The sequence below is a fragment of the Thermobia domestica genome, chromosome 18, assembly GCF_964235325.1.
Source record: "Thermobia domestica chromosome 18, izTheDome1.hap1.1, whole genome shotgun sequence".
Taxonomy (NCBI): domain Eukaryota; kingdom Metazoa; phylum Arthropoda; class Insecta; order Zygentoma; family Lepismatidae; genus Thermobia; species Thermobia domestica.
Window position 1 is genome coordinate 169193552 of NC_137471.1, and position 25078 is coordinate 169218629.

Here is a 25078-nt window from a genome sequence, read left to right on the forward strand (position 1 = left end):
TTTTTCATTTTACACTTCCCACTTAGCCTTAATTTTTTGCCCTGTTCATCTTGGCTTTTCGCCCTCTTTCCCTGTCCGAACTTCTTCCCCGATTTTGGCCTTCTCCTCACTTTGACTATTTTCCTGACTTGTGTCCTTTTTCCCGATTGTGTCCTGTATTTTATTCTATTTTGTTTTTGAATCATAAATCCTCTGTTTGAGGTACACATTTGACAATTTAGCAAATTTAGCACACATGACCAGTAAGCTGGCGCACCTACCTATTTGACTCTTAATAGTCATACGACAAGACAAGACAAGATAAGAGCAAACCTTGTATTGATTTTTTTTAAATAATTATTTCGTATGGTCTCAATTGAGATACCTATGTGTAATGTACAAGTACTAATCTTGTGAAATTATTTCCAGCTTATCTAGCACAACAATATAATGCGGCAAAGATTTCCAAAGTGAATATTGACCTCTCACTCTTATTGTAAAGTTTTACAATGTATGGGCATATTGTGTGCAGAGCAGGTAAAGTCTATTCACGTAAAAATAATATAAATTTAAATTTGGTTAGAAATATAAAATGTAATTTACAAGTTGTCTCCTATATATATACATACACGCATAAATAACGTTTCTTTTTCTTGAAGTTTTCGGCTAATCATCCGCGGATGGCGGCCCGGATAGAATCGTTTGAATCTGTATTCAATGTTCTATTACTGTTGTTATTTTAGTATACCATACCAATAATTAATCCTGTTTTATTTCTGACATTTAGTTTTCACTGTTAATCACAATATATATATATATATATATATATATATATATATATATATATATATATATATATATATATATATATATATTATTTACATACTTCCTTTACCGTACTCTTTTCTACTTCCGTATGCACCTATATATAATATTTCAAAATTGGAATCCTCTAAATTTTATGTGCGGGAAACTATGCACTACCCAGAAAGGCATTGACCAAGCAAACGGTTCTACTAAATTACGACACATTTCTTATATTCTGTATTTATGTTAAAGGTTTGTACAGAGCATGTACTAAATTAGGAGGTCCATTACTACTTGCAGATTAACTTCAGGAGGGCACAATATAAATAATGGAAACGTATGGGATAGTGCATGAAAATTGAAGCAACGTGTACTATGTGGCCACTATAAAGCACGAATGCTATCTAATAGAGTCAGGGTGGGAGGGCGCAAGCGACAGCGAAGGGATATGTTCATATGGAGCAGGCGCGTCAGGGTCGAAAAGTAAACAAATAAACGAGGGTAGCGGAAGAGATCAATTGCATACGCAATACTTTCACTATGACTGAAAATTCATTTCAATATGCTCTGCATTGTCAGTAATTACATATATTAACACTCATTTCTTTACAAAAAATGTTTCAAGTCTATTTTACCTATGAAATTTGTACGTGGTAGAACTAACTACAAAAATTTGTACTTGGTAGAACTAGTGATGGGTATTTCCGGGAATATATTTTTCGGGATTATTCCCTGGGAAAATTCCCGGTAAGATTCACAAAAATGGTAATATTCCGGGATTTTACGTACAAACACAAAGAAACTTGAGTTCTATTAGTGATGGGAGTGGGAATATTCCTGTTGGGAAGGAATTAAAAATATTAATATTCCCGGGTTTTTCTCTGGTCTATAAATTCCCGGGAACGAATTTATTTCCATTTCTTTACTTTATCTTCCAGATTATAAGAACCATATGATTAATTACTTTATTTTAATGTATTATGATTTACTTCTGGATTTTAAAGAATTTGGAGGTTAGAAAATTAAAAATTCTTTGGATGAATTTTATGTAACTAATAATATGTTTTTTTTTTTAGTTCAATTTCCATTTCCACTAAAATTAGGTAAATTGTTTAGTATTGGGGGCCAAAACTAGCAAAATCTAGAATGATTTACGGAAGAAATGACTTGATAGTGGTGTTCAAGTAGTTAAGAAAGTATGGAACATTATTTTTTCTTTAGGGCAGTATGGAATTTGTACAAACCGTAAAGGTAAGTGGAAGTCATTTATGTGAGAAAAGAAAGTGAATTGTTGGTAACGAAGATAGAAAACAACCTTCCCTGTGGGATTCTGACCCGCCTTCACCCGCTTAGGCACGCACGGCGATGTTGTCCGAGTTTAATGTTGGTAACGTAATGTAACGTATGAAACCATAAAGCAAGCGCATCGGAATAGAATATCGCAAAAAATATAGGTGCAAAATCTGCCACCCAAAGCTAAACAATAGCGAAAAGTAGCAAAGCACTAATTTACAAATGATGAAAACGATCTGTTTTGTAAAGGAATGTAGAATTATCTAGAAATAGAAAGGAACTACTATTAATAAACTTTGTACCACCGTTAGTCATAGACGTCAGTCTGTCTCCTCCCTCTGACTCGAATTTCTGAAGAGGTACTCGGGCTTCTTTTGCATGTGAATTGACGCATGAGATTTCGAGAAATCGGTAGGAAAAAAGGTCGTGTGTAGCAATGTTACATGCAAAATTATAAAGATAGGAAAGTATCTTGCAAATATTGTGAACATACATATTTATGCGCAAATGTTGGGATATGCGTCTTGTGGTAGTTACCCAAGCTAATTTATTTATAACATTTACAAATTTATTATGTTTATAATATCAGTAGTAGAGTCAAGTTTAGAAAATCCACTTACATGTAAATTTAAACTGTTTAGCGGCTAAAAAGTATAGAATTTTTGAAACATATTTACTTTCATAGAACATATTGTAAATAAATATCCATTTATGCGTACTCTTTAAATATAATAAAATATTAATAAAATAACATAACTTCGTTCAAAATATACGTTTTAAAGATTTCTCTGGGGACAACAGTGATATAACGTGATATAAAAACGATTTAACTTTGAAATTATAATATAGTAATGGAATGGATTTTTCTTTGTGATTGTATATAAATTCCCATGTTTGGGAATCTCGGGAATATTCCCAGGGAATATTCCTGAAAAATATCTTCCCGGGAACTTTCCCATCACTAAGTTCTATTACTATATTGTGGTTTTAAAGGTAAATTCGTTTCTTATCACCGTATATTATTGCTATTATGTCCAAAGGATTCTTTAAAATGTATACTCTGAACGGTTTCCTACCTACAGTATTTCTCGAAATTTCATGCGTTAAGTCACATGTATGAAAAGTCCGAGTACCTCTTCAGAAATTCGAGCCAGAGACAAAAGACAGGCCGACATCTATTACTAACGGTGTTTCGGGTTGTATTGTCGGGTTGTAGTACTTTATCTCTATTTCCACATAATTTCTTCATTACTTTACAAACTGAGTAATTTTTATTATTTGTATATTAGTACTTTGCTACTTTTTAACACAAATGGGTATGGAGGTTTAAAAAAATGTAATACGAGTTATATAAAGTACAGTTAACGTATTTTAATTTTTTTCACCTCCAAATTATTTAAAGCCTAGAAGTAAATGATAGAAAATCAAAATAAAGTGATTAGTCATATTTTTCTTATGATTTGGAAGATAAAGCAAAGAAATGGAAATAAATTCCCTCCGGATATTTATATGCCAGGGAAAAACGGGAATATTCCCATTTTTTATTTTTCCTTCCCACCAGGAATATTCCCACTGCCTTTCATTAGGTAGAACCGTCTGCTCGTGTGAACCCCCAGAAAGTACTGAAGCAAAAAATCATTACAGTATTACGAAAACAAACTTTTGGACTAGGTTCCGGAGTAGCGCCTTCTTCAAACATGTGTGTCTGGGACGTTAAAAATCACAAGACTCGTACAAAAATACCCTTTTTATGCGTGTTATACGAGTTTATGGGGTATACTTGCATTCACGAAAAATGCATTTCTTTAGCATACCACACTCTAAATGAGAAACTCCATTAGTAGTTCCAGATTGATGTCAGAATATCTGAATATAAATACAGAATGGACGTAGGATATAAACACTGCACTGCAAAAATCAATCATTGTTCTGATTCACAAAAAAGTGACAAAACTGAAATAATTATCGAGGCATTTCTCCTCTGTCAAGATTCTACAAAATCTTTTGAAACATTGTACTAGCAAGATTGACCCGTTTCGCAGATGAGATTTTTGGAGATTATCAGTGCGGGTTTAGATGATATCGACCAAATATGTACAACTCGACAAATACTGGAAAAGAAGTGAAAATACAATACCCCGGTACATCAAGTATGTATTGATTTTAGAAAGGCTTTCGACTCGGTTAGAAGAGAAACATTGCACAGTATTCTCAGAATTTGGCATACCGAAAGAGCTCATTAGATTTATCAAATTAAGTTTAAGTTGATTTCAAAATAAAGCTCGGGTAGGATTTTTTTTTTTTTTTTGTCCTCGATCTTTCCCATCGAGAATGGCCTGGAGAAGGGAGAGGCGTTGTTGCCAATATTATTCAACTTCGTTTTCAAATATGCTATAAGGAAAATCAACGAAAACAACTAGGGCCCTAGAGTTGAATTGAGTTCAGCAGGTTATGTCGAATGTCGATAATGTAAATTTAATAAAGGATGATAGGAGGGAATTAGAAGGAAATACACGGGTCTTATTAAACGCTTGCAGGGACACGGGTTTAGAAATAAATGCAGAGAAAACTAATTGCCTGCAAGCTCGTCGGGACCGTAATACGAAAAATTATGGGTGCGTTAAAATATCAAATAATACTTTTGATAACGTGTATACTTTCAAATATCGAGGATATACTAACAAACGAAATCTATATTCAAAAATAAATTAAGTGTCAAATTAAAGCAGGGAATTCGTGTTGTTATACGTTCCAAAATCTCTTGTTGTTGCGAATTCTCTCGAGAAATTTGAAGCTTAAGGTACATGAAACAATAATCTTGCTTGTTGTTCCGTATGGTTGCAAAACATGGTCGTTACTCCGAGGGAAGAACATTAACTGAAGGTGTTTGAGAACAAGACCCTGAGGCGAATATTCGGATCCAAGAGAATAGAGAATGGGGAGTGGCGGAAACTTTATAACGAGGAACTACATAATTTATACAATTTATCAAACATTGGTAGGGGAATCAAATCTAGAAGGCTTAAGTGGTCAGGTCATGTAGCGAGAATGGAAGAAATTAGGAACGGTTTCAGAGTCTCAACTGGAGGACGAATGTCTAAACGCTCATTAGGAAGACCTAGGCGCAGATGGGAAGACAATATTAAGATGAATCTCGCAGAAATAGAAGTACAAAGTAGAAAATGGATCACGTAGGCTCAGTGTTGAAGTCAATGGGAGATTTTGTGAACGTACATTTAACCTCCGGATTCCGTAGGCCAGTCCAAAGAGTGAGCGAGTTAGTTATCAAGTAAACGAAATTTTAGCAGGTGTAAGAACATGGCATTACTTTTCTCTCTGCGGTAACAACTTTTAATATTTATGGTAAGAATTTTCGAAAAGTCCTTCTGAATAATCTTGTAGGAAACGTAAGTTTAAAATTTGATGTAGATACATCCAAGGGCATGTTAATGTATATCTGGATGAAGAGAAAGTTCGACATTTGAAAATTAGGTTTTCATATGCCGAAAACTTGAGAGACGTAAGTCCGTTCCCATCTTGATTTAGACATTTTGTCTATCACCTTCTACCCTGTCGTCGCTCCAAATTAACAAAAAAAAAAAAAAAAAAAGAAAAAAGAAACAAAGGTTTAGATTTTTTTTTTACATTAAGAGTCTAAATACCAAATTTGATAACCCTAGCCCTATGGATTATCAAATGGACAACTTATTATAGTCGTTGTTATGCTTATTTTATCTACCTCCACGTGGAATTTTCAGATATTTTCATTTGTGGAACCTTGTATGAAAACTCGAAACTTCAAGTTTAGATAGAGATAAATAAAATAAGATCTTTAAATGCCTTGTGTTTTTTAATGAAGAATAAACGATGCAGTAAAGTGGAAGCTATTGCTGTGATCAACTACGAGTAATTCCACGCATGGCTAGCAGCAAACAGTTGGTGCCATTTCACTGACATCTAAAATGTTAGAAGCAAATTAAATGCAAAGTAGCTGATTTGCAAAGATATTGTGTGTTTAAATATATCATGGTATTGTTTATTACACTTTAAGGGTGTTGTATTAATTTCAGAAATGGAAAGGTTTAAAGTCCTCTTGGAAGTAAATGGACCATGTTTTAATTAAAACAAAAATATTCCATTTTGTTATTAATTTCTTTGAAAGTTTTCCTCAACTAAATTAGAACGAACTCTTCCGTGTAATATTTCCATTAATTAGATTCACTATGGAAAATTGTAAACTAAACAAAGTCCACTACATAGTGTTGAAACATATACGTCTACCAAAAATATGAATTCGATAATAACTAATTGTTTATTTATTATATATATATATATTTTTTATTTTTCACTGTCACTGACTATGCTTTCGGAGATTTATACTTTGATTTGTTACCTTCTTGTTTCTATTTCCTTTAGTGCATTTGATTTCTTTTATGAAAAGGAAAATAGATTTCTAACATTTTTAAATTATTAAATTGAATATTTATTTTTTCGAAATACTTTAATGAACTTTCTTTCTTTACACACATTGACATTTTACTAAGGATACTTATAGAAATATTTAAGTGCATAATTGGGGCGTAGTCTAACTTTTGTGATTATACTACACACCTACCTATAGATTACTTCTTACTTGGTCTTGACATTCGGATAGTTTTACGAAAGAGAAGTGATCAAGATTGCATTGTTGTCATCACGTACACTAGTAAAACTTAAGTTTTTTTATTATGCACAACATAACCATCAAACTATTTTTGAATTATCAAAATTCTTCACCAGAATGGTAAACATGCCTTTCTTTTGCAGTAACATATTAAATAAACGTATCATCTCTTAAGTAGAACATGTAAATTTCAACATTCACATTTCTCAAAATGAAATGTTTCTCCCAGTGAGGTGGTATCACTACTCCCAACAAGTTATTGTTGATGTTGCTGTGTGTTGTTTTAAGTGTACAACTCAATAAAACTAGTATTCCCATTTCGTAGAAATATCAGGAAAAACTATTAGTGTGCATTCTTATATTTAGAAAAATGGCATCAAGAAGTGTGTTAGGAAATCTTGACCTAAAGGAAAATCTATACACATGACTTGACATTTTCATTTTGATTACAAATTTTCTATTTCTCCTAGTGGACATATTTTCTTAAATTTCGTATAGACACATTGTGTGGCATTAGAGTTCCCTCAGGTTCTTTAAATGTTAGGGGAAAACTACAGTATCTCATTGTATCTTTACCATTAAGTATAAATCAAAATATTGTATGCTGTTTGTCGTTATTCATATTGTCTCATATTTCATAAAAGATACCAACATCTTACAAACGATTACAATTTAGCCTGAATCCTTTTCTCCTAATATTTGTTTTTGTATCTTTACAATTGGTCAAGCTCTTCTTTTCCCTCACAATAATTTCACTAATTTTCACTCTTTATAACTGATATAAAATTGAAATATTCACTTTTCATAACTGGTTTTTCTAAGAGGCAAACCCGTTCTTTTCTAAAATTAGCAATATGATTTTCTTTAAAAAAAAAATACCTACTTTAATAGATGAACGTAACTTTATTGAATAGCATCAGGATTTTTTTTATTTATACCCCGAAGTTTAAACCTATGCTTACCTATATTGCTCTTATTACTTTACCAGCTTCTCCTTTCGAACTTAATAATTATTTTGCGATAAACATAAATACAGCTGTGACCAAGCACGCGTATTCCTTACGGGTAAACCGCTTTTTCACTTGGTTATAATCACCTATATTCAAAGTCTGTTTTTGGTATTTATTTACAAATATACGAAAGGTGTTTACCTATATCTTTCCTCTAATGTTTAAAATACTATTTACGTTTGGGCACTATCGTGACTTGCAGAAAGTGGGTTTCCTCGGAGTTCTCCCGTTTCCTCCCAGTTTTTCATTCCACTATTTGATTTATCTCTCATCATCACCGTCTCCTTCAGCCTGTCCGGCATAACCGTGGGACATAAAACCCAAAGATTTCATTTGGTTTTTTCTTGTACCGAAGTGGCATTTCGTTACTGCTTTATCTAATCATTGTTTCATATTGTATACTAACAGGCGGAATGTAAGTGCGGTTTGTAGTAATCTATTGCAGGTTTATTTCGATGGTGATCAACATTGAAACCGAATACGTGCTTATTTCTATAATTTCCAGTTTGAATAGAGGCTTAACGGATAAGGTGAGATACATTCTTTGGATACTGAATCAACTGGAAGAAACTGTCTTCCGATATATCTGTCCGTTTTCTGCCTATAGAAATTAGTATTTAAACCGATAGGACTAATATAAAATAACCACTTACACTTTTGTTAGATAGAGTTTCGCATTGTGAAGATATATTCTCTTGTCACGCTGAATAAATTAGAAGAAAAGTCGATGTATCGTTTCTGTTCTATAGCAATAAATGTTGAAATCAGAAATGGTTCATTTCAACCACCTCCGTTTTGAGAAGAGGATTAACAGAGATGCTAGAGCCTATATTTTGGACGTGGACCAACTACAAGAAACAGCATATAGATATCTTTTACCGGTTTCGCTCCAGGGAAATCAATAGTGAAATCGGAAGTAATAGTAAACTTGAACCACCTTTGTTTTCGGTAGGATGTTCCGGGTAGTCGTAATATATTGTTTTGAGATGCTCAATCGTTTGCACAGAAATAAAAAAGTATATAAAATAAGATAAACAAGCCACTTTGTTGGCTAATTGGAACCAATTTTGACCTGACAGAAGGCACTTTGGAGGAAGTTGAACCTCTTTTCGTTAACTCTTACCATTATAGCAAGTCTATTTATCGATATCTCTTACCGTTTTTCTATAATACCTTTCAAAAAACGGACTCGCGAACATAGCCGTTCTGTAAGACATCCGATACTAATGCATAGCATACTTCCAAAGTCTTGCTAAAAAATGCTTTGAACCCATATGGGTACTTGTATTAACAGTGTAAGAAACTTATTAGTGCATTATTTTTGGTGTGCTGAGTTCAGACAATTTAATCATTTTATTTTGAAGGCTGCTCCTTTTCCACGTATAGCGTAACTAATCTTTGTACGTTGTCGCTTCGCATATATATCAGTAACGAAGGAGGCGATAGCAGTTGACGGCCTTGGCCGTTGCAAGTAGCCGATCGCAGTCCTACTTCTGCTTAAGTCACTCTGGTAGTTGGGACTCACGTGAGCAGCAGGGACAAAGAAGCTGCATGACGTAGTCGGCATCCGGCGCCAAAACTCCTAAAAACGACAAGCACTTTGCAATTGCTGCAACACAGTTCATAGAAAAGTTAGTAAATATGTGAATCCAGTGTATATTTCATTTATCTTGTGTATCTACTTATTTCAGTAATTTTAAGGGAATCTCCTTGTTCTTAAAGGTAATGTAAGTAAAAATCATTCAAAAATAGAGCACATGTTCTACTCAGAAAAATAAACACACTGCTGAACAAGACTGTACTTATTTAATATAAAAACAACATTTACACGTGACGTTTCGATCTTCTAGCCAAGATCCTCATCAGACGTACACTGAGTTAAAAAACAGACAATCAGAAGCATGGAAATCTATCTGAAGTGACCAATGGGGAAAAAACAACCTACTACCAGAAAAAAATAACAAGGAGCAAATAACCATTGAATACATTAATTCACATACATTTTTCTGTATTTATCAATAATGTTTCTCCATTCTTTCTTAATGCTGATAACTTTTGTCCAATTCATTAAGTTTACATCCCCTTTTTTTCTATCCACCAAGCCTCTTTCCACTTTCTCGGCCACAACCTTTTTTCCCTTTCCAGCACTATAACTTCTTCCCAGTTCCCATAATGTCATTTTTCTTTTACGTGTTTAAAGATTGCGTTAGTTTCTTTGCCATATTTCACATCACTTTTATGTTGTTTAATTCTTTCTTTCAATAATTTCCCCGTCTCCCCAATATATTTCATTTCACAGTCCCTAAAATTTATACAATGAATGACACCTTTCTGATCTCTTTTTTTCTTCCTCCCTTTGCTTTTGACCATGTCCAACAACGTTCTGCTACCTTTTCGATACACTTTTACCCCTTGCTTTCTTAACATCTTTTGAAAATCTCGGTATTTCTCGTAGCGCTACAATGCCTTTCCATGCCCCCTCATTTTCCTCCTTACTTTTTACCATAGCCATTCTTATACAGCTGTTCGTTAAAGATTTTCACATTCTCTTCTACATTCTTGTTACAAATATTGGTAACTCTTTCTAACATATTTCTTATGAAATTAACTTTTGTGCTTCTATCTACATTACTTTTCTTATTACAATAAATACCAGCATTATATTCTTTTTGATACCATTGAGTCTTAATGCTCTTCCCTTCCTTATTCACTAAAATGTCAAGATAACATAATACACCTCCCTGCTCTGTTTCTAATTCTGATTCTCTTCCCTTCTCCTTATCTTCAATACTACCAACGAACTCTATGAATTCATCTTTTCATCCTTCTCATATCCCAAAACAATCTTCAACGTATCTACATAAAAATCGAATCTTTTCTTTCCCCTTTACTACCACATCCTTCTCCCATACATTCATAATGATATCAGACAATACCAGACTTACCTTAGATCCTATACTTAAACCATTCTTAATCCTATGTATGATTGTTGCTCCTTACGATATCCCACATAATTATAAGGAGGGAGTGCGTGAAGAGATCCGAAAATTATTAAAGAGGGGTGTGATTCGACATAGTTCATCGCGTTATCTGTTACCGTTGCACGTAGTGTTGAAGAAGAGTGGAGCACTGAGAATTGCAATACAGTGTAGAGCTTTGAACGTGCACATTAAGAATCCATCTCTTCGTGTAGAAAAGTTATTTGACCTCTTTGCTAAATTTAGTTCTAAACCTTTTTAGGAACTCATTATTTTACCAGTCCGTATCAACAGTGTGGTATTACTGAAGACTCTGTGCAAAATTTAGCATTTTTTTTTTTTTTTTTTTTTTTTTTGAAGGGGCATTATACGAATTTGTACGTATGGTCTTTGGGATGAAAAATGGATTATCTGTATTGCAATATTGCTTAAATAAAGTGTTCCCATTGCCATTACAAGATAAATTAATAAGATATGGACGACGTAGCCCTCGCATGTAAAACAGTCCCTGAATTCTTACAGCAGTTTGCCGAAGTGCTTAGTTTACTGAGTGATGCGAAAATGGCGTTCATTTTAGCGAGTGTATTTTTGGTATAAACGAAATTAATTATTTAGGCTATTAGGTATCTTCAGAAGTCATACTAAAGTATTCGAAATCGCTGAAGCAATCAAAAAGTTACCAGTTCCGAAAAATCTAAACATGTTACGTTGATTTGTTGGTGCAGTGCAGTGGCACTCGAGAACGATCAACGGCCATGCCGTTATCGCTCAACCACTTTATGAGCTTTTAAAGAAAAAATTGGAAGTGGGGGAGACGAACGTCAGAAAGCGTTTTAGTGATTAAAAGAGTAATTAGTGAAAGAGGTGAAGTTGCACCATCGTCAGTTCGATAAGCCGTTCTACCTTGAAAGTGATGCAAGTAAATTTGGATTGGCTTTTGTATGTTATCAAATTATAGATAGTGAAAAGTGCGTATTAGAATACGCGAACAGTACCCTCAATAAACACGAAAGAAATTACGCCATTATTGACCTCGAATAACGTTCGTATATGTGTGTATTCGTAAGTAGCATATTTGGTTGAAAGAATCGGATAAATACATATGAACTGATCATATAGGTTTGGTACAATTACGACGTATGCGCAATTGGAATGCAAGACTTATGCGGTGGTCGCTTGAATTGCAATCGTATGATTATGAAATCGAATTCATCAGTGGCTAATCTAACACGATAAGTGATTGTTTATCTCGTATGTCACCAACTCAGAAAGACTTAATGGTGAGTGTGAATCCGATTCAGGGTGTTCAATTAAAAGTGTTGGACTTAGACTTGTCTACAATTAGTAGAAAATTGGAAACAAAATTACCGTTAGGAAAATGTTATTTTGATGGTGAGAGATTTTCATTTCCCAGATTGACTGAAAGTGTGCGTACCTACATGTTTATTAAAAATTCTACTTGGCTACCACGATCATTACGGTTGCTTTGAATTTTTGAAGTTGTTCAATGTTATTTTACGTGTTTTATTGGAAAACGATGCGTAGTGACATTAAGTCGTACATCCGCGATTGTGAGGTCTGCATGAGAACAAAGGTTGATCATCACCTTTGAAAGAGTTTAATGCAGTCTGTGCCAGCATGAAATGTTCTTTATGTAGTCTCAGCAGATTTAGTGATCCCTCTTTCTCGAAGCAAACATGGTGAAAGTTACCTGTTGACTGTATCTTACGTGCACTCAGTGGCATATCCGCTTCGCCGTGCAACAAGTGCAAATGTATCGAAATGTCTTACTGAATTGTACATGCTTCATCTTGGTAGACAATGAACCGCAATTTATTGGTAAAGAATTTGTGCAAGCCATGGAAGCTTATATCAAGATACATTATACTACGCTTTACCATGCACAAGGAAATATCGAAAAATTCCATGCTGACTCAGAAAGAATTTTGGGTACGTTGTGCCGCGATTCTCATTCTTCATAGCCAGAATATAGTGTGCAAACATGTTCGTTGTTGAATTATACTATTAGCGCCAGCAGAGTTACAACTTAACATCAAACCAGAAGAGTTTACATTGTCACATTTTGGTATTGTGCAGAATAATGAAATGATTGACAAAAAGGAAGACATAGATTGGAATGGAAAACTAACCATGGCTGATTGGCGACTAAAGATAATTATTCAGCAACGAAATGAAAAGTTAAACGTTTCTCAAAGATACAAAGAGACAGAAGGTGAATTAGTTTCCTTGCGTGAATACAAAATCAGTAGCTTGGTGGATAAACGCACAGCAAATTTGTGTGAAGTGTACCGTGATCCCTACTTATTGGGGAAGAAATTTGATGAAATTATATTTGAAGTACTAGAACCTCAAAGTGGTAAATATCTTGGATTTCAGGACGTTTCCAGAACGAAGTTGAGGAGACCAACACCAGCTACTAAATAGAAATGGCTTGAAATGCTAAAGAAACGTGTGAACGAAGAACAATTCAGTGACATTTTAGAGAATGCTGAAAAAGAAGCGAACGAAGATTGCATGGTTCATGAAGAAGAAGAAGAAAGTAAAGAACACCAGTTGTGCAGCGTAAATATTGGAGAACAGGAAGTGAAAGTACCATCTCGTTTTATTGATGCAAGTGTTTTATGGTATACGCGACACGGTTACTTGAATGAGCTGAACTTGTTTAACCGATTAGAGAGATATTACCAGTAGTGGTGTGAAGAAATAAGATTGAATTTATAGATATATTAGAAGTTGTTAGGGCATTTATTCATTTTACTAGAATATTCCTTTTGTTGTTAGAGGTACAACATTGAACTTTACCTTGAAAACCTAATATCACGTTTGAATTTCACGTGCAATTACTTTTTACCTTCTATTAAACTCTTTTGCTTTTCTTAGTATAACTTCTTTTTGTTAACCACATCTCTTGTGTCTTCGTGGTCGTACTTATAGTGGGTAGCTTATTAGGTTTTTGTGGTTTGGCTCATGTTCATCCCTAAGATCCGTACAGATTGGCATCTGTAGACATTTGGCAATGCCTCAATATAAGACCTCATTATTCGAGTTTATATTTATTTATTTCCTTCTTCATAAGAATATTCATGTAATTTTCCTAATTAAGATTGAACTTGTAGGCTAATTGAGATATATATTGATACACAATATATTTTTATTTGGTACTTAAATATTCGTATATAGGATATGATGCTGAATAAGAATATATATATATATTCTAATTCAGCATCATATCCCATATACGTATATTTACGTAATAAGTATCAATATATTGTGAACTATGTATTTATTTAATGAAGTTGCGTCGTAGCAAATAAAGAAATACTTACATTTTTTTTGTTAGCCCATCCCAAGTTAACTTCCTTTTAACCATGATTAAACGGAACTCACGGACTTCGAACATGGTCAGGTGATTGGGTGTAAGTTGTGTCGGAGGTCTGTACGTGAGATTTCCACATTCCTAAGCATCCCTAGGTCCACTGTGTCTGATGTGATAGTGAAGTGGTAACGTGAAGAGGGACACGTACAGCACAAAAGCGTACAGGCCGACTTCGTCTGCAGACTGACAGAGACCGCTCACAATTGAAGAGTGTCGTAAAGTGTAATAGGCAGATATCTATCCAGACCATCACACAGCAATTCCAAACTGCATCAGGATCCACTGTCGAGCGGCTGCTCGTAAACCACATCAGGCTGGTAAATGCCAAACGATGCCTCGCTTGGTGTAAGGAGCGTAAACATTTGCGATTGCACAGTGAAAAACGTGGTGTGGAGTGACGAATCACGGTACACAATGTGGCGATTCGATGGCGGGGTGTGAGTATGGCGAATGCCCAGTGAACTTAATCTGTCAGCATGTGTAGTGCTAACAGTTAAATTCGGAGGTGGTGGTGTTATGGTCTGGTCGTGTTTTTTTTTTTTTTTTTTTTTTTTTTTTTTTGAAGAGGGGCTTGCACCGTTCGTTGTTTTGCGTGGTACTTTCACAGCGCTGTCCTACATTGATGTTTTAAGCACTTTCTTGCTTCCTACTGTTGAACAGCAATTCGGAGATGGCGATTGCAACTTTCAACACGATTGAGCACCTGTTAATACTGCACGTCCTGTGGTGGAATGGTGATACGACCACAACATCCCAGTAATGGACTAGCCTGCACAAAGTCCTGACTTGAATCCTATAGAACACCTCTGGGATGTTTTGGAACGCCGATTTCGTGCCAGGAGTCACCGACCTACATCGATACCTCTTCTCATTTCAGCACTCCGTGAAGAATGGGCTGCCATTCCCCAAGAAACCTTCCAGCACCTGATTGAAAGTATGCCTGCGAGAGTGGAAGCTGTCATCAAGACTAAGGTTGGGCCAACACCATATTAAATTCCAGCAGTACCGATGGAGGGGGCCCCGAACTTGTAAGTCAGTTTCAATCAGGTGTCCGGATACTTTCGATCAGATAGTGTATATCAAGTTCTGTGAAACTTGAAAATGTTAGTAGAATATTTAACATGATACAGTATTGATGTATAGCTATTGCAAAACAATAAAGTTTTTAAGCGTCGGACATCGCTTTCAAACACTAACAATTTCTTGTATAGACATTGCAAGAAAAGAGGCAACCAACAAAAAGTGATTTGTCAAACTATACTACCCATATTCTTCTGTTCCTTAAGTTTGAAATAAACCTCCCGCATAAAATCTCTCGTAAAGATGAATCTCTTCCTTCTTTTTCGATGACAATAAAGGCTGAGCAAAGCAAGTAACATTTAAGAAAAATAAAGTGTCATCGATACTGGTATCAGCTGTGACTGATACTTCACGAACTACAAAACTCTTGATTCTAGTTTAAATATCAATATTACTTATTTTTCCCTTCTAAAATTTTCATCTTACTAATGCTTAGTCTCCCCATGTAAGAGTGTTTACGTGTAAAGACAAAGGTGCTGTAGTCCGCCACACTGGTACAGGGCTAAAATTCTGTATTGACCGCTGTTTTTTTCTTTTTTTTTTTTGAGTACATTCAAAATGAGATGATATGTATTGAAGCATCATTTTCAATTGCACCTTATTTAAAACATTTTCAATTTACTTATGTATGTTTGATTGTATCATGAGGGACGTCCTAGAGGGTATGGTGGCGGGAAAGAGAGGGAGGGGGCGAAGGAGACTACAATTAATGGATGATATTAAAACAGAAAGATCATACGCAAAGACGAAAAGGTTAGCGGAGGACCGTCGAGCATGGAAGCTTCTCAGCTGCGGCAAGTGACCTGCCAATAAAGGCAGAATACCTATGATGATGATGATATGTATGTTTTGTCTAAATTAATATGGAAGAGTACATTAACCAGATTCATAAGTTATATTCCTATATGTTCTTTCAAATTCGCATTTTGGGAGATAGTTCCCAGCAAATAAATTACTTTTTTGGTACTTCTTAACATAAATTCAGCACACTTATCCGATTTTTTTTTCTTAGCTTTGGAATATTAAAATCCTTTACTTTTATTTTAGACGGGACATGTGTCACACTACATCTTGACTTCCCAGATCTATTGAACGTCTCTCTTGGAAATTTCAAAGTGTCCTGTATATTTGTTTTCGCGGTGATCTGCTTGTGTAAGGAATTGAAGCAGCGAGCCTATAAGTTATGTTATGAAATCGTGTAGATCGCCATTTACGTATTAACTTAAGTCAGTCATTTTCGTACGAACCTAAACGTTAACCTACCTTATCTTGATACTTTGTAGGGATAGACTACCTTACAGATAAGCTCTTTAAAAATCCAACACTTACATAGAATGTATTTATATTTTTTTAGCGAAAAAACGAGTGATTCTTCGGGATGCGGAATCGCGTGAAAAGAGAAAATTGGGTGAAGGTTAACATCGAAGAGTGTAATGGCGCGCTCGATACGACTGAAGTGTCACGAATTTTTACAGCTTCACACACACACACACAGAAGTGTGCTTCATAATTTATCAAGGATGATAAAAATTCGCAGTAAAATTTTAAATTACTGTTAGTTCGTGATGCATATTTTCATACTATTATGAAAGAATACAGGAAAAAGCATAGTATACTTTATAGTCACGGGATTTAATAAAACCTGATATGTATTTTAGTACTTCTTGTTGCAAGCGTTTAAAAAACAAATTATTGTAAGTTCCATTTTAAATTGATTTACTACCTAAATATTACCGTCAAAGCAAACATGGAAAGCTGGAATGAAACATGAAAAGTTATTTTTGAAATTCGAATACGTAATTAGAAAAAAAGAATGATCAATCAATAATGAATTGTTAAATCATTTGTTACGTTTAAAGCGGGCTACACTCACACAGTTTAGAAAATTCAATTTTTTTATTTACTGATGATCTTCATGCCTCTTTTAAAGCTTCCTGTTTTGTATATGCATTTTTATAGCGGTTGCTATATACGATGATTCTTAATAGGCCTGTGATTTAGAGTCTAAGTAAATATTTGGTCTAGTTCTTAGTGCTGAATGTGAATGTTCGAATAAATTACATATTTGCTTTAGAAGTTACCAAATTTGAAGTCATACCTGCTTCAATGTATTATGAAATATAAGAGTATCTCTGTTTTGAAAGTTATAAGTATCATACACGAGTGAGAAACTGGTAGTTTACTTTCCATTATTATTTAGCATTTCTATCCGTTTCTAATTACGTTCATAGGCATGCATGTTAGTGGGTATGTTACCGAATGATTTTACATAATTGATTGAGGACTTCGGCGGGAGTGCAAGCACGTTGACTCATTTTTAGTGTTGTAATCTCTAGTGAGAAAGTCCCTTCCTTTTTTCTCCGCATACGCATTCCTTATATTTTCTGCAACTATCTCGTTCAATCTGTTATTTCAAAATTCCGTTAATTCATCTGTCCCTTTTAAGCTAAAGACCAGATCTGAGGGATAAAACAAAAACTTGTTTTCTCCAATATATGAAATTCATTGAATAAGTTCACTCAAAGAAATAGAATGAGTAGTGTTAAGAATATCAATTGATTTTAACTTGTTCAATAACATTAGTTCTTCTTGCTTATTTAAGTACGTCAAGTTAAGTATGAATGTAAGACATAAACTAGTTATATGATTATACAACGGTAACTTTTTCACCAATATTTTTTTCTAATATCACAATTTAAAAATACTTTACATCACAAGTTAAAGAATGCTTTCAAAGGAATAACACAGGCCCCATAGGCGAGGAATAATTTGCTACGGGAAAAAAATTGCGGAAGTATTTTCATCGCTATTGGTTATAAGATATCCCAGTTGAACAACTTTAGATCCGCTCTCCGTCCAGTTGATATTTCCAAAAGAATCGTATTTATTTTGTTTTCAAACCTCGTTCCAAGGCAGTACAATTGTTCACTAGGTCTCTACAAAATAGGTACGAGCAGAAATCTAAAAAGGAAATGCACCCTAAAGTTTCGTGGAGGTTATATGAAGACGAACAGGAGGAAAAGTTAATACATGTTGAGATTTCCTATATCTTCTGTAGCTCATTCCAGTATTCCGGGAGGATCAATATTTACCTAATTTATTAAGGAGTTTTCACCTTCCATACTTCGTTTCGCCTTCCATACTCTATTTAGTCAATTGAAGAATCTGCTCTGTGAATTTTTATTAAACATAGTAATTTTCGTAACGCATCTGTAAAGTTCTCTTATTTTTTTACTAGCTTTGCAATTGTCTCTCAGTTACTCTCAGTATCTTTTCGTACCATTATTAACTGAGGTATGCTTTGTTTGATTTCGGGAACAACTGTGACCTTTCTAGTGTGGGCCTTATTTAGCTAGTTATAATTTTTAAACGTAATTTTAACTTTGGTATGTTTATTAACTTGCACTCTCTTTAAATAATTTCCATACTGTGTCTGTTAACACCAAGCTCAATGGAGAGTATAGGACAATCAGTCTTAAATATTACATATTAGAAGTAGAACTCTGTGCGTGTAACTAACGATATTGGCAGCACAATTGGGCAAAACCGGCCAGAAATTTGATCGTTTCATTTAGGTAATTAGTCTTTCGGTGATATACGGTAATGTGTTGTTCATGTTATTCATGTTTGAATGCATACAGACGTTAATATATTACGTATGATTTTATTAAATAAATAGTTGTTAAGTAAATACGTATACTTATTTCGTAACATGGTAAATTGTGTAAGTATAAATTTCAAATTAATATTATCTTTCTGTTGTCAATATCGTATAGAAACAATTATCCATCCCTGTTTTCTTAAAGGTTTTTGAAGGAATAGCAACATTTCTTTTTAACTGGACACATCACATGGCTTACACTCGCCTACGAATCAGGCAGCTGAAGACCATTAAATACTTTGTGTTTGACTAATTGTGATAATTATTATAATGGATGAAGAATATAAAGTTACATGTGAATTAATTTCAATGTTATCTGAAATTGTGAACGAAGCTGAGAAAAGCAGTTTTCTCGATGTGAACTCAGGTGAAGAAAATTGTGGGAGATTGAGAAATAATGAAGAAACGAAGTTGACAATTCGAAACGGGAATCCGATATCACATCAAAGCGTTACTTCATCCTGGACATCAGAACCAATTTCCAAAGTAAAGTCTGAGCCTGAAATTAAAGAGGATGATATGTATTTAACTGTTCGCCCCGATCAGTCGAAAAATGAAAATTCTGTCACATCTTACTCATCCCCGGATAACAGGGTACAACATGGAGAAGATATACCTGAAATTGAAAGGTAATGTTCTCTTATTTTGTTCTATTTATATACTTCACCGTTTGTATAAAAATTAGTTATTTTTCTTTTCAGTTAACAATCCTTAAGCAAGGTTATTAAGATATTAAGTTCTACATAGCGCCATTTCCAGATTCGATTTTCTCGGAATACACTAGATGCTCCGAGATTAAATGTGCCATAATATTCTTTCAGTATTACATGAGCATGTTGCTTGTACAGAAGGGGATGTGGAGGTATGGTGTGATATAGCAGAGTAAATTATTATTTCGCTTGATTTACCGATAGTTGTTTATAGCACCCCTCGTAATTATTTGGTTGATATTTAAGAGGTGCGCCAGTTCTGTATATGTTGCAATTACTATGGCCAACACTTGCTGATAATATTAAAATAACCATGACATGCCTTCCAAATAGCGTTTATAGAAAATAATAATCTATGTAATAGTAAAATTTAACTCTTATATGTGTCAAATATGCTGGTCTTGGAAAGACTGAAGCTGTAAGCAAGAAAACACTAAACAAGAAAAAAGAGAGCATAAGAAAGAAATGTCTCAAAATCGAAATGATTATAAACATATCAAGAATAATATTTCACTGAAACTTGGAGCGCATTAAACTCTCTATTATACGAATAAATATAAAAACTTGATGAACAACATTAGACTTATCACTGAAAACTAAATAATGTTGGTAAATACCCACAAACGTTTTCTAGTTTTTGAGTATTTTGGAGATTTTACAATGAACTATTGGTACCCTACGGCTGGAAACAATTTCCTAGTGCCCTGACAACCAGGAAGACACACACCCACACAAAGTCCATTTACAAGAATGCCTTCTTTGAAAAATGCCTTGCAGGAGAGGTTTCTAAAAATATAAGGTATACAACTCATAATTCTATGATTTGGCACTTTGAAGCATATGTAATTTAAACACTACTACTTTTACTCTTGAAAAATTTCCAGAGGTTTTTCTTCTACTATTTTGGATCTCTAATCCCCGGTGTTTCTTCCAGTGCTCGTATGCATTTGAATTATTATCCTTTTCCTTTTCGAAAATATTTAACGAAACGTTTTTGCACTGATCCAATTTTGTTGGTTTTTGTTATAAAAATACTACTCCATATTAAAATCTCAGTTCTGATTTAGGCCTTGCGTGTGTAAATTTCTGTACTTTTCACTAACCGAGAGCATTAGTTTTACAGAAAAATGCTCATCAGCCTTTGATATTCGTTATTTTGTGTTTTCAAGGAATTTTATCGACATATAAGTAACTGCATATGACATTTTTCAGGTCGCATATCGTGGATTTGTATAATGATTGCAAAACAGTTAACGAAAATTTGGAGTTCTCAACACCTAGTTCAATAGATATAGATATGAATCATATGACTTTCGGCACTCGCAGCCGGAAATACATTTCCTCAGTTCAGATTTCAAATGATACAAATTTTTTGTCACAAACTTGCCCTTCTGATGACGTGGAGCTCTTTCAGAAAACTAAAGTGGAAAACGAAATTCATACAGAAGAAAATATTAAAGCCGATACTTGTCTTGAGTTGGGAGAACCGTTTACACGTGAACTTGATTTAAGTACTTACAAGCTTACTCATACAGGTAAAAGGTCATATTCTAGCATACAATGTGACAGCGCGTTGAAAGAAGAAATAACTTCGAAAACGCAGAAGCTTGCCCATATAGTTGGAAATTGTCTTTCTTCTAATGAGTGTGGTGAAAAGTCCATATTGAAACGTCTTTTAATAACACACACACTTGTTCCTACAGTAGAGAGATCGCATTGTTGCACTCAGTGTTCCAAGCGATTTAAAGATTTGCATGTATTGAAGCATCACATGCGTATTCATACAGGCAAAAGGGAACATTCTTGCAGTCAGAGTATTAATGCGTTTACTCGAGAAAATAGTTTAAATAATGACTTGGTTACTCATACGTACGAAAGACCACATCGTTGCACTGAGTGTGGTTATGGGTTTTATACTAAGCAAGCCTTAAAGAGACACATGCTTACTCATACAGGTGAGAGACCCTTTACCTGCGGGCAGTGTTGCAGGGCGTTCAGGCAGAAATGTGTGTTAAAAACTCACATGTTGATACATACAGGTGAAACGCCATATCCTTGCACTCAATGTGATAAGGCGTTTAAACATAAAAGCCATTTAAATAGACACATGGTTGTTCATACTACCGAAGGCTCATATCGTTGCACTCAGTGTGGAAAGTTATTTTATTATAAGCAAGAATTTGAAACACACATGCGTATTCATACAGGTGAAAGGCCGCATCGTTGCACCCAATGTGGAAAAACGTTCATTAAAAGATGTCATTTAAAAAAACACATGTTTATTCATAGAGTGGAAAGGCCTTATCATTGCACTCAGTGTGGAAAGCGGTTTAAATATAAGAGTGTATTGGAGAGTCACATGCGTATTCATACAGGCGAAAGACCATATCCTTGCACTCAATGTGGCAAATCGTTTATTCTTAAGAACTATTTATACAGACACATGGTTCATCATACGGACGAAAGCCCACACCTTTGTACTGAGTGTGGGAAGAGGTTTTATTATAAGAAACATTTGGAGAAACACATGTTTTCTCATACAGGTGAAAGGCCATATTTTTGCACTCAATGTGGTAAAGCGTTTACTCAAAAAGGTAATTTAAAAAGGCATATGCTTATTCACACGGGGGAAAGATAACATCGTTGAATTCAGTGGGGAAGGGATTATATTATAAGCAAGTGTTGAAGAGAGAAATGCCTACTCATACAGGTGAAAGGTCAAATTTCTGCATTCATTGTAGTGATGGGAATTTTGATCCCTTTCTGGTATTCGATTCCTTTGGATTCGTTAAGTCAAAGAATCATAAAAAGTAACTACTACTTTCGTTACTTTGATTACAGGGACTCATGTGTCCCTCTGAATCCCTGTACTCAGTTACCTTTTCGGTTTCTTTCCTTCAAATCTGATTACCCGTACTCAAACACGTTTTCAAAAACCTGCGTCTCGCTTTTGTCAGTGTATTCAGTTACAGCTTGGCTTCGTAGCAGTTCGAATATCTTCGGCAACATACTATTCACAAAGCAGTCAAGTAGAATTTTGCTTCGGGGGAGAGAAAGCGAGAAAAGGAAAGAATATTTTCAGGCAACTGATTAGAAGAAAATAGTATCGCCCGATCCACCCTCTTTAGAGCGAATGACTCCAGCGCGGGGTGAAAATTAGTTGTTTTCAATCTTCCTTCCTTAATGAATACCCGACGTAGAACCGCCATGAATAGTTTCATAGACAGTACTAATGTATATACGTAACTGCAGGTAGGATAAACAAAAAAAAAAAAAAATGAATGAAGGGCTATGTTTCATTGTGTATATGTATCGTGTTGGTCATTTACATGCATTTGAAGTGAATTAACATAATATTTTCGGAAAGAACAGAATATATATCGGGAAAATAGAATGAAATTAGAGATAAGAAAAAAATGTAGAACGCAAAAATTTCCGGCCTCCACACTACAAATTACGGCTTCTTTAGAAACCGCAGATAGAAGCAGTGTGCGAACTTTGTAGAGGATACCGGAGAATTCCTTCCCTTGAGAAATTGAAATTGTATAAACTTTTCATTTTTCTGTACTAGCCTAAATAGAAATTGGGTTCTGTCCCGTCTGCTCAAATAAATTAATTCGCATACTGACTACAATTGACAAAAAATCGACAAAAATGAAAAAATTAGAGTACTTTTTACGCAAAAATTGTAAGTGTGGCACCATATAGTGTAGTCGCTAACACACTCACCTTTTGTGGGAGAGGCGGGGGGGGACGAAGAAATTTTCCAGGGGAAAGTGCATTCCATTGTTACTATATTACGTCTGGTATTTAGTATATGTTGTTTGCTATATTATGTATACATTTTCGTGAACCAAGGAGGGATCCGGGCCTTCCTGCCCCCCTCCCTTCGGGCGCCCATGGCGAGCAGTTCAGGGTTCTGTTCTCTGTGGGTACACTTGTTCGAAAAAATAAAAAAGGTTTCTCAGGCTAGCCATCTTTATTGAGAGTGTCCTCATTCACACCAGGCAAATGCCGGGATGGTACCTTACATATAGGTCCAGACCTATTCCATCTTTCCCTTTCCCCAGATAGTGTGATCGCCGAGAAACGTTGTCTTTTATACGTGACGGGCTAACATGGTCATCCATGCCGAAGGCCCAGAAATCTAATTCTTAACCATGTAATTATAAGGATTAAGTAGAATCTTTAAGAGCCGGCAATACCTCGAATCTGATGACTTTTTTTTTTTTTTTGCTTGTTAGTTTGTTAAGAATGAAAGCAAATACTGCAATGTAAATAACCATAATCATAAATAATTGTGTTCTGCACCAGAAAAAGATTAATAAAAACAACCAATATCATTGATATCTATGGAAATTTAAGTTTTTGTCACAAAATTATTCTTCAAAAAATTTATGTGAACGAAGCGACTTGAACAATGAATTCAACGGCACTAATGATAAATTGTACTGTCTTTGTGGTATTTTTTAAAATATTACATTTACTGAATTATAATAATTGCATTTGAAAACAATTTTGCATATGATGACTACAATAAAGGTATTTGAAAATGAGCACAGCCGAATAAGGATTCAGATGGGATTAGAGCTGCTCAGAATAGGTTCAGTTGAGTTGAATTTGAGTTTAACGTCCTTTTCAGCAGCCAGGCTATACGAGACATGGACCTACTGATTAAAGTGGAAACCGAAGAGCTCCCTCCGGGAATCGAACTCGGATTTCCCACGCCAAAGGCGCGTCCGCTAACCGCTTAGTCACGAAGGAGCTCCTGTCCAGAAAAGGGTCAGATGGAGACATTTTGTTTCTGCGGCTATGAAATATCTGGTTCCTTAAGCCACAGAATGAGTGAGTAACGTGACACAATCAAGGATAATGCCGACATAGTTCAAGAAACTTAAACTTGCCAATTATCTCAAATGAAAAAAAAAGTTCATAATTACATGTACACTCACGTCCAAAATGATTGTCGCATATCTATAACTATCTTCTTGCAAGAATATAATTTGATAATGATTTTGCAACGTACTTTTAATACTGATACTATATGTATAATCGGGAAATGTATATTTGTGGTATATTTCATAGGAAAAGAATTATAAATACGATCATTAGAACAAATAAAACAAAATGTTTCTAAATGAACAAGAAAGTTTTATTTTCTCTTTACTGTTCTTATTTATTGCTCTTTTGACCTGAAATTTGCCACATAAATGTCTTTGCGGGTTATACACATACTAACATTATGACATACCAGGCGAATTCGTTGTCACTGTACTTTCATCACAGAGAGTAAGAGAATTCGGAACTGACCATATCAAAGTAGTAGGTAATATATTTTATACTCTGTTCTGAATTCATTAAATATGAGAGGAGGTCTACTTTGTTTTTCGGTTTCGTCATCGAAACAGCACTTATGAAAAACTACCCAACATGAGAATGAAACAATGACAATAGTCTGCCTCAACTGTTGCAAAGCATGGGAAAAGAATATATGAATTCA

General features: G+C 34.7%; 1 protein-coding gene across 1 annotated transcript; it reads left to right on the forward strand.

The window, feature by feature from the left end:
• The first annotated feature begins 259 nt into the window (after positions 1-259).
• LOC145675907 (uncharacterized) lies at positions 260-24705 on the forward strand. Its single transcript, XM_081746701.1, has 3 exons — positions 260-516; positions 19014-19497; positions 20791-24705. The coding sequence occupies exons 2-3, from the start codon at positions 19139-19141 to the stop codon at positions 22214-22216; spliced, it is 1785 nt and encodes a 594-aa protein (XP_081602827.1). The 5' UTR covers positions 260-516; positions 19014-19138; the 3' UTR covers positions 22217-24705.
• The last annotated feature ends 373 nt before the right edge of the window (positions 24706-25078 follow it).

Coding starts and splice junctions, on each gene's coding strand:
- LOC145675907 (XM_081746701.1), top strand. CDS start 19,139: ATGGATGAAGAATATAAAGTTACATGTGAATTAATTTCAATGTTATCT. Junction 19,498..20,790: donor GATATACCTGAAATTGAAAG/GTAATGTTCTCT, acceptor GACATTTTTCAG/GTCGCATATCGTGGATTTGT.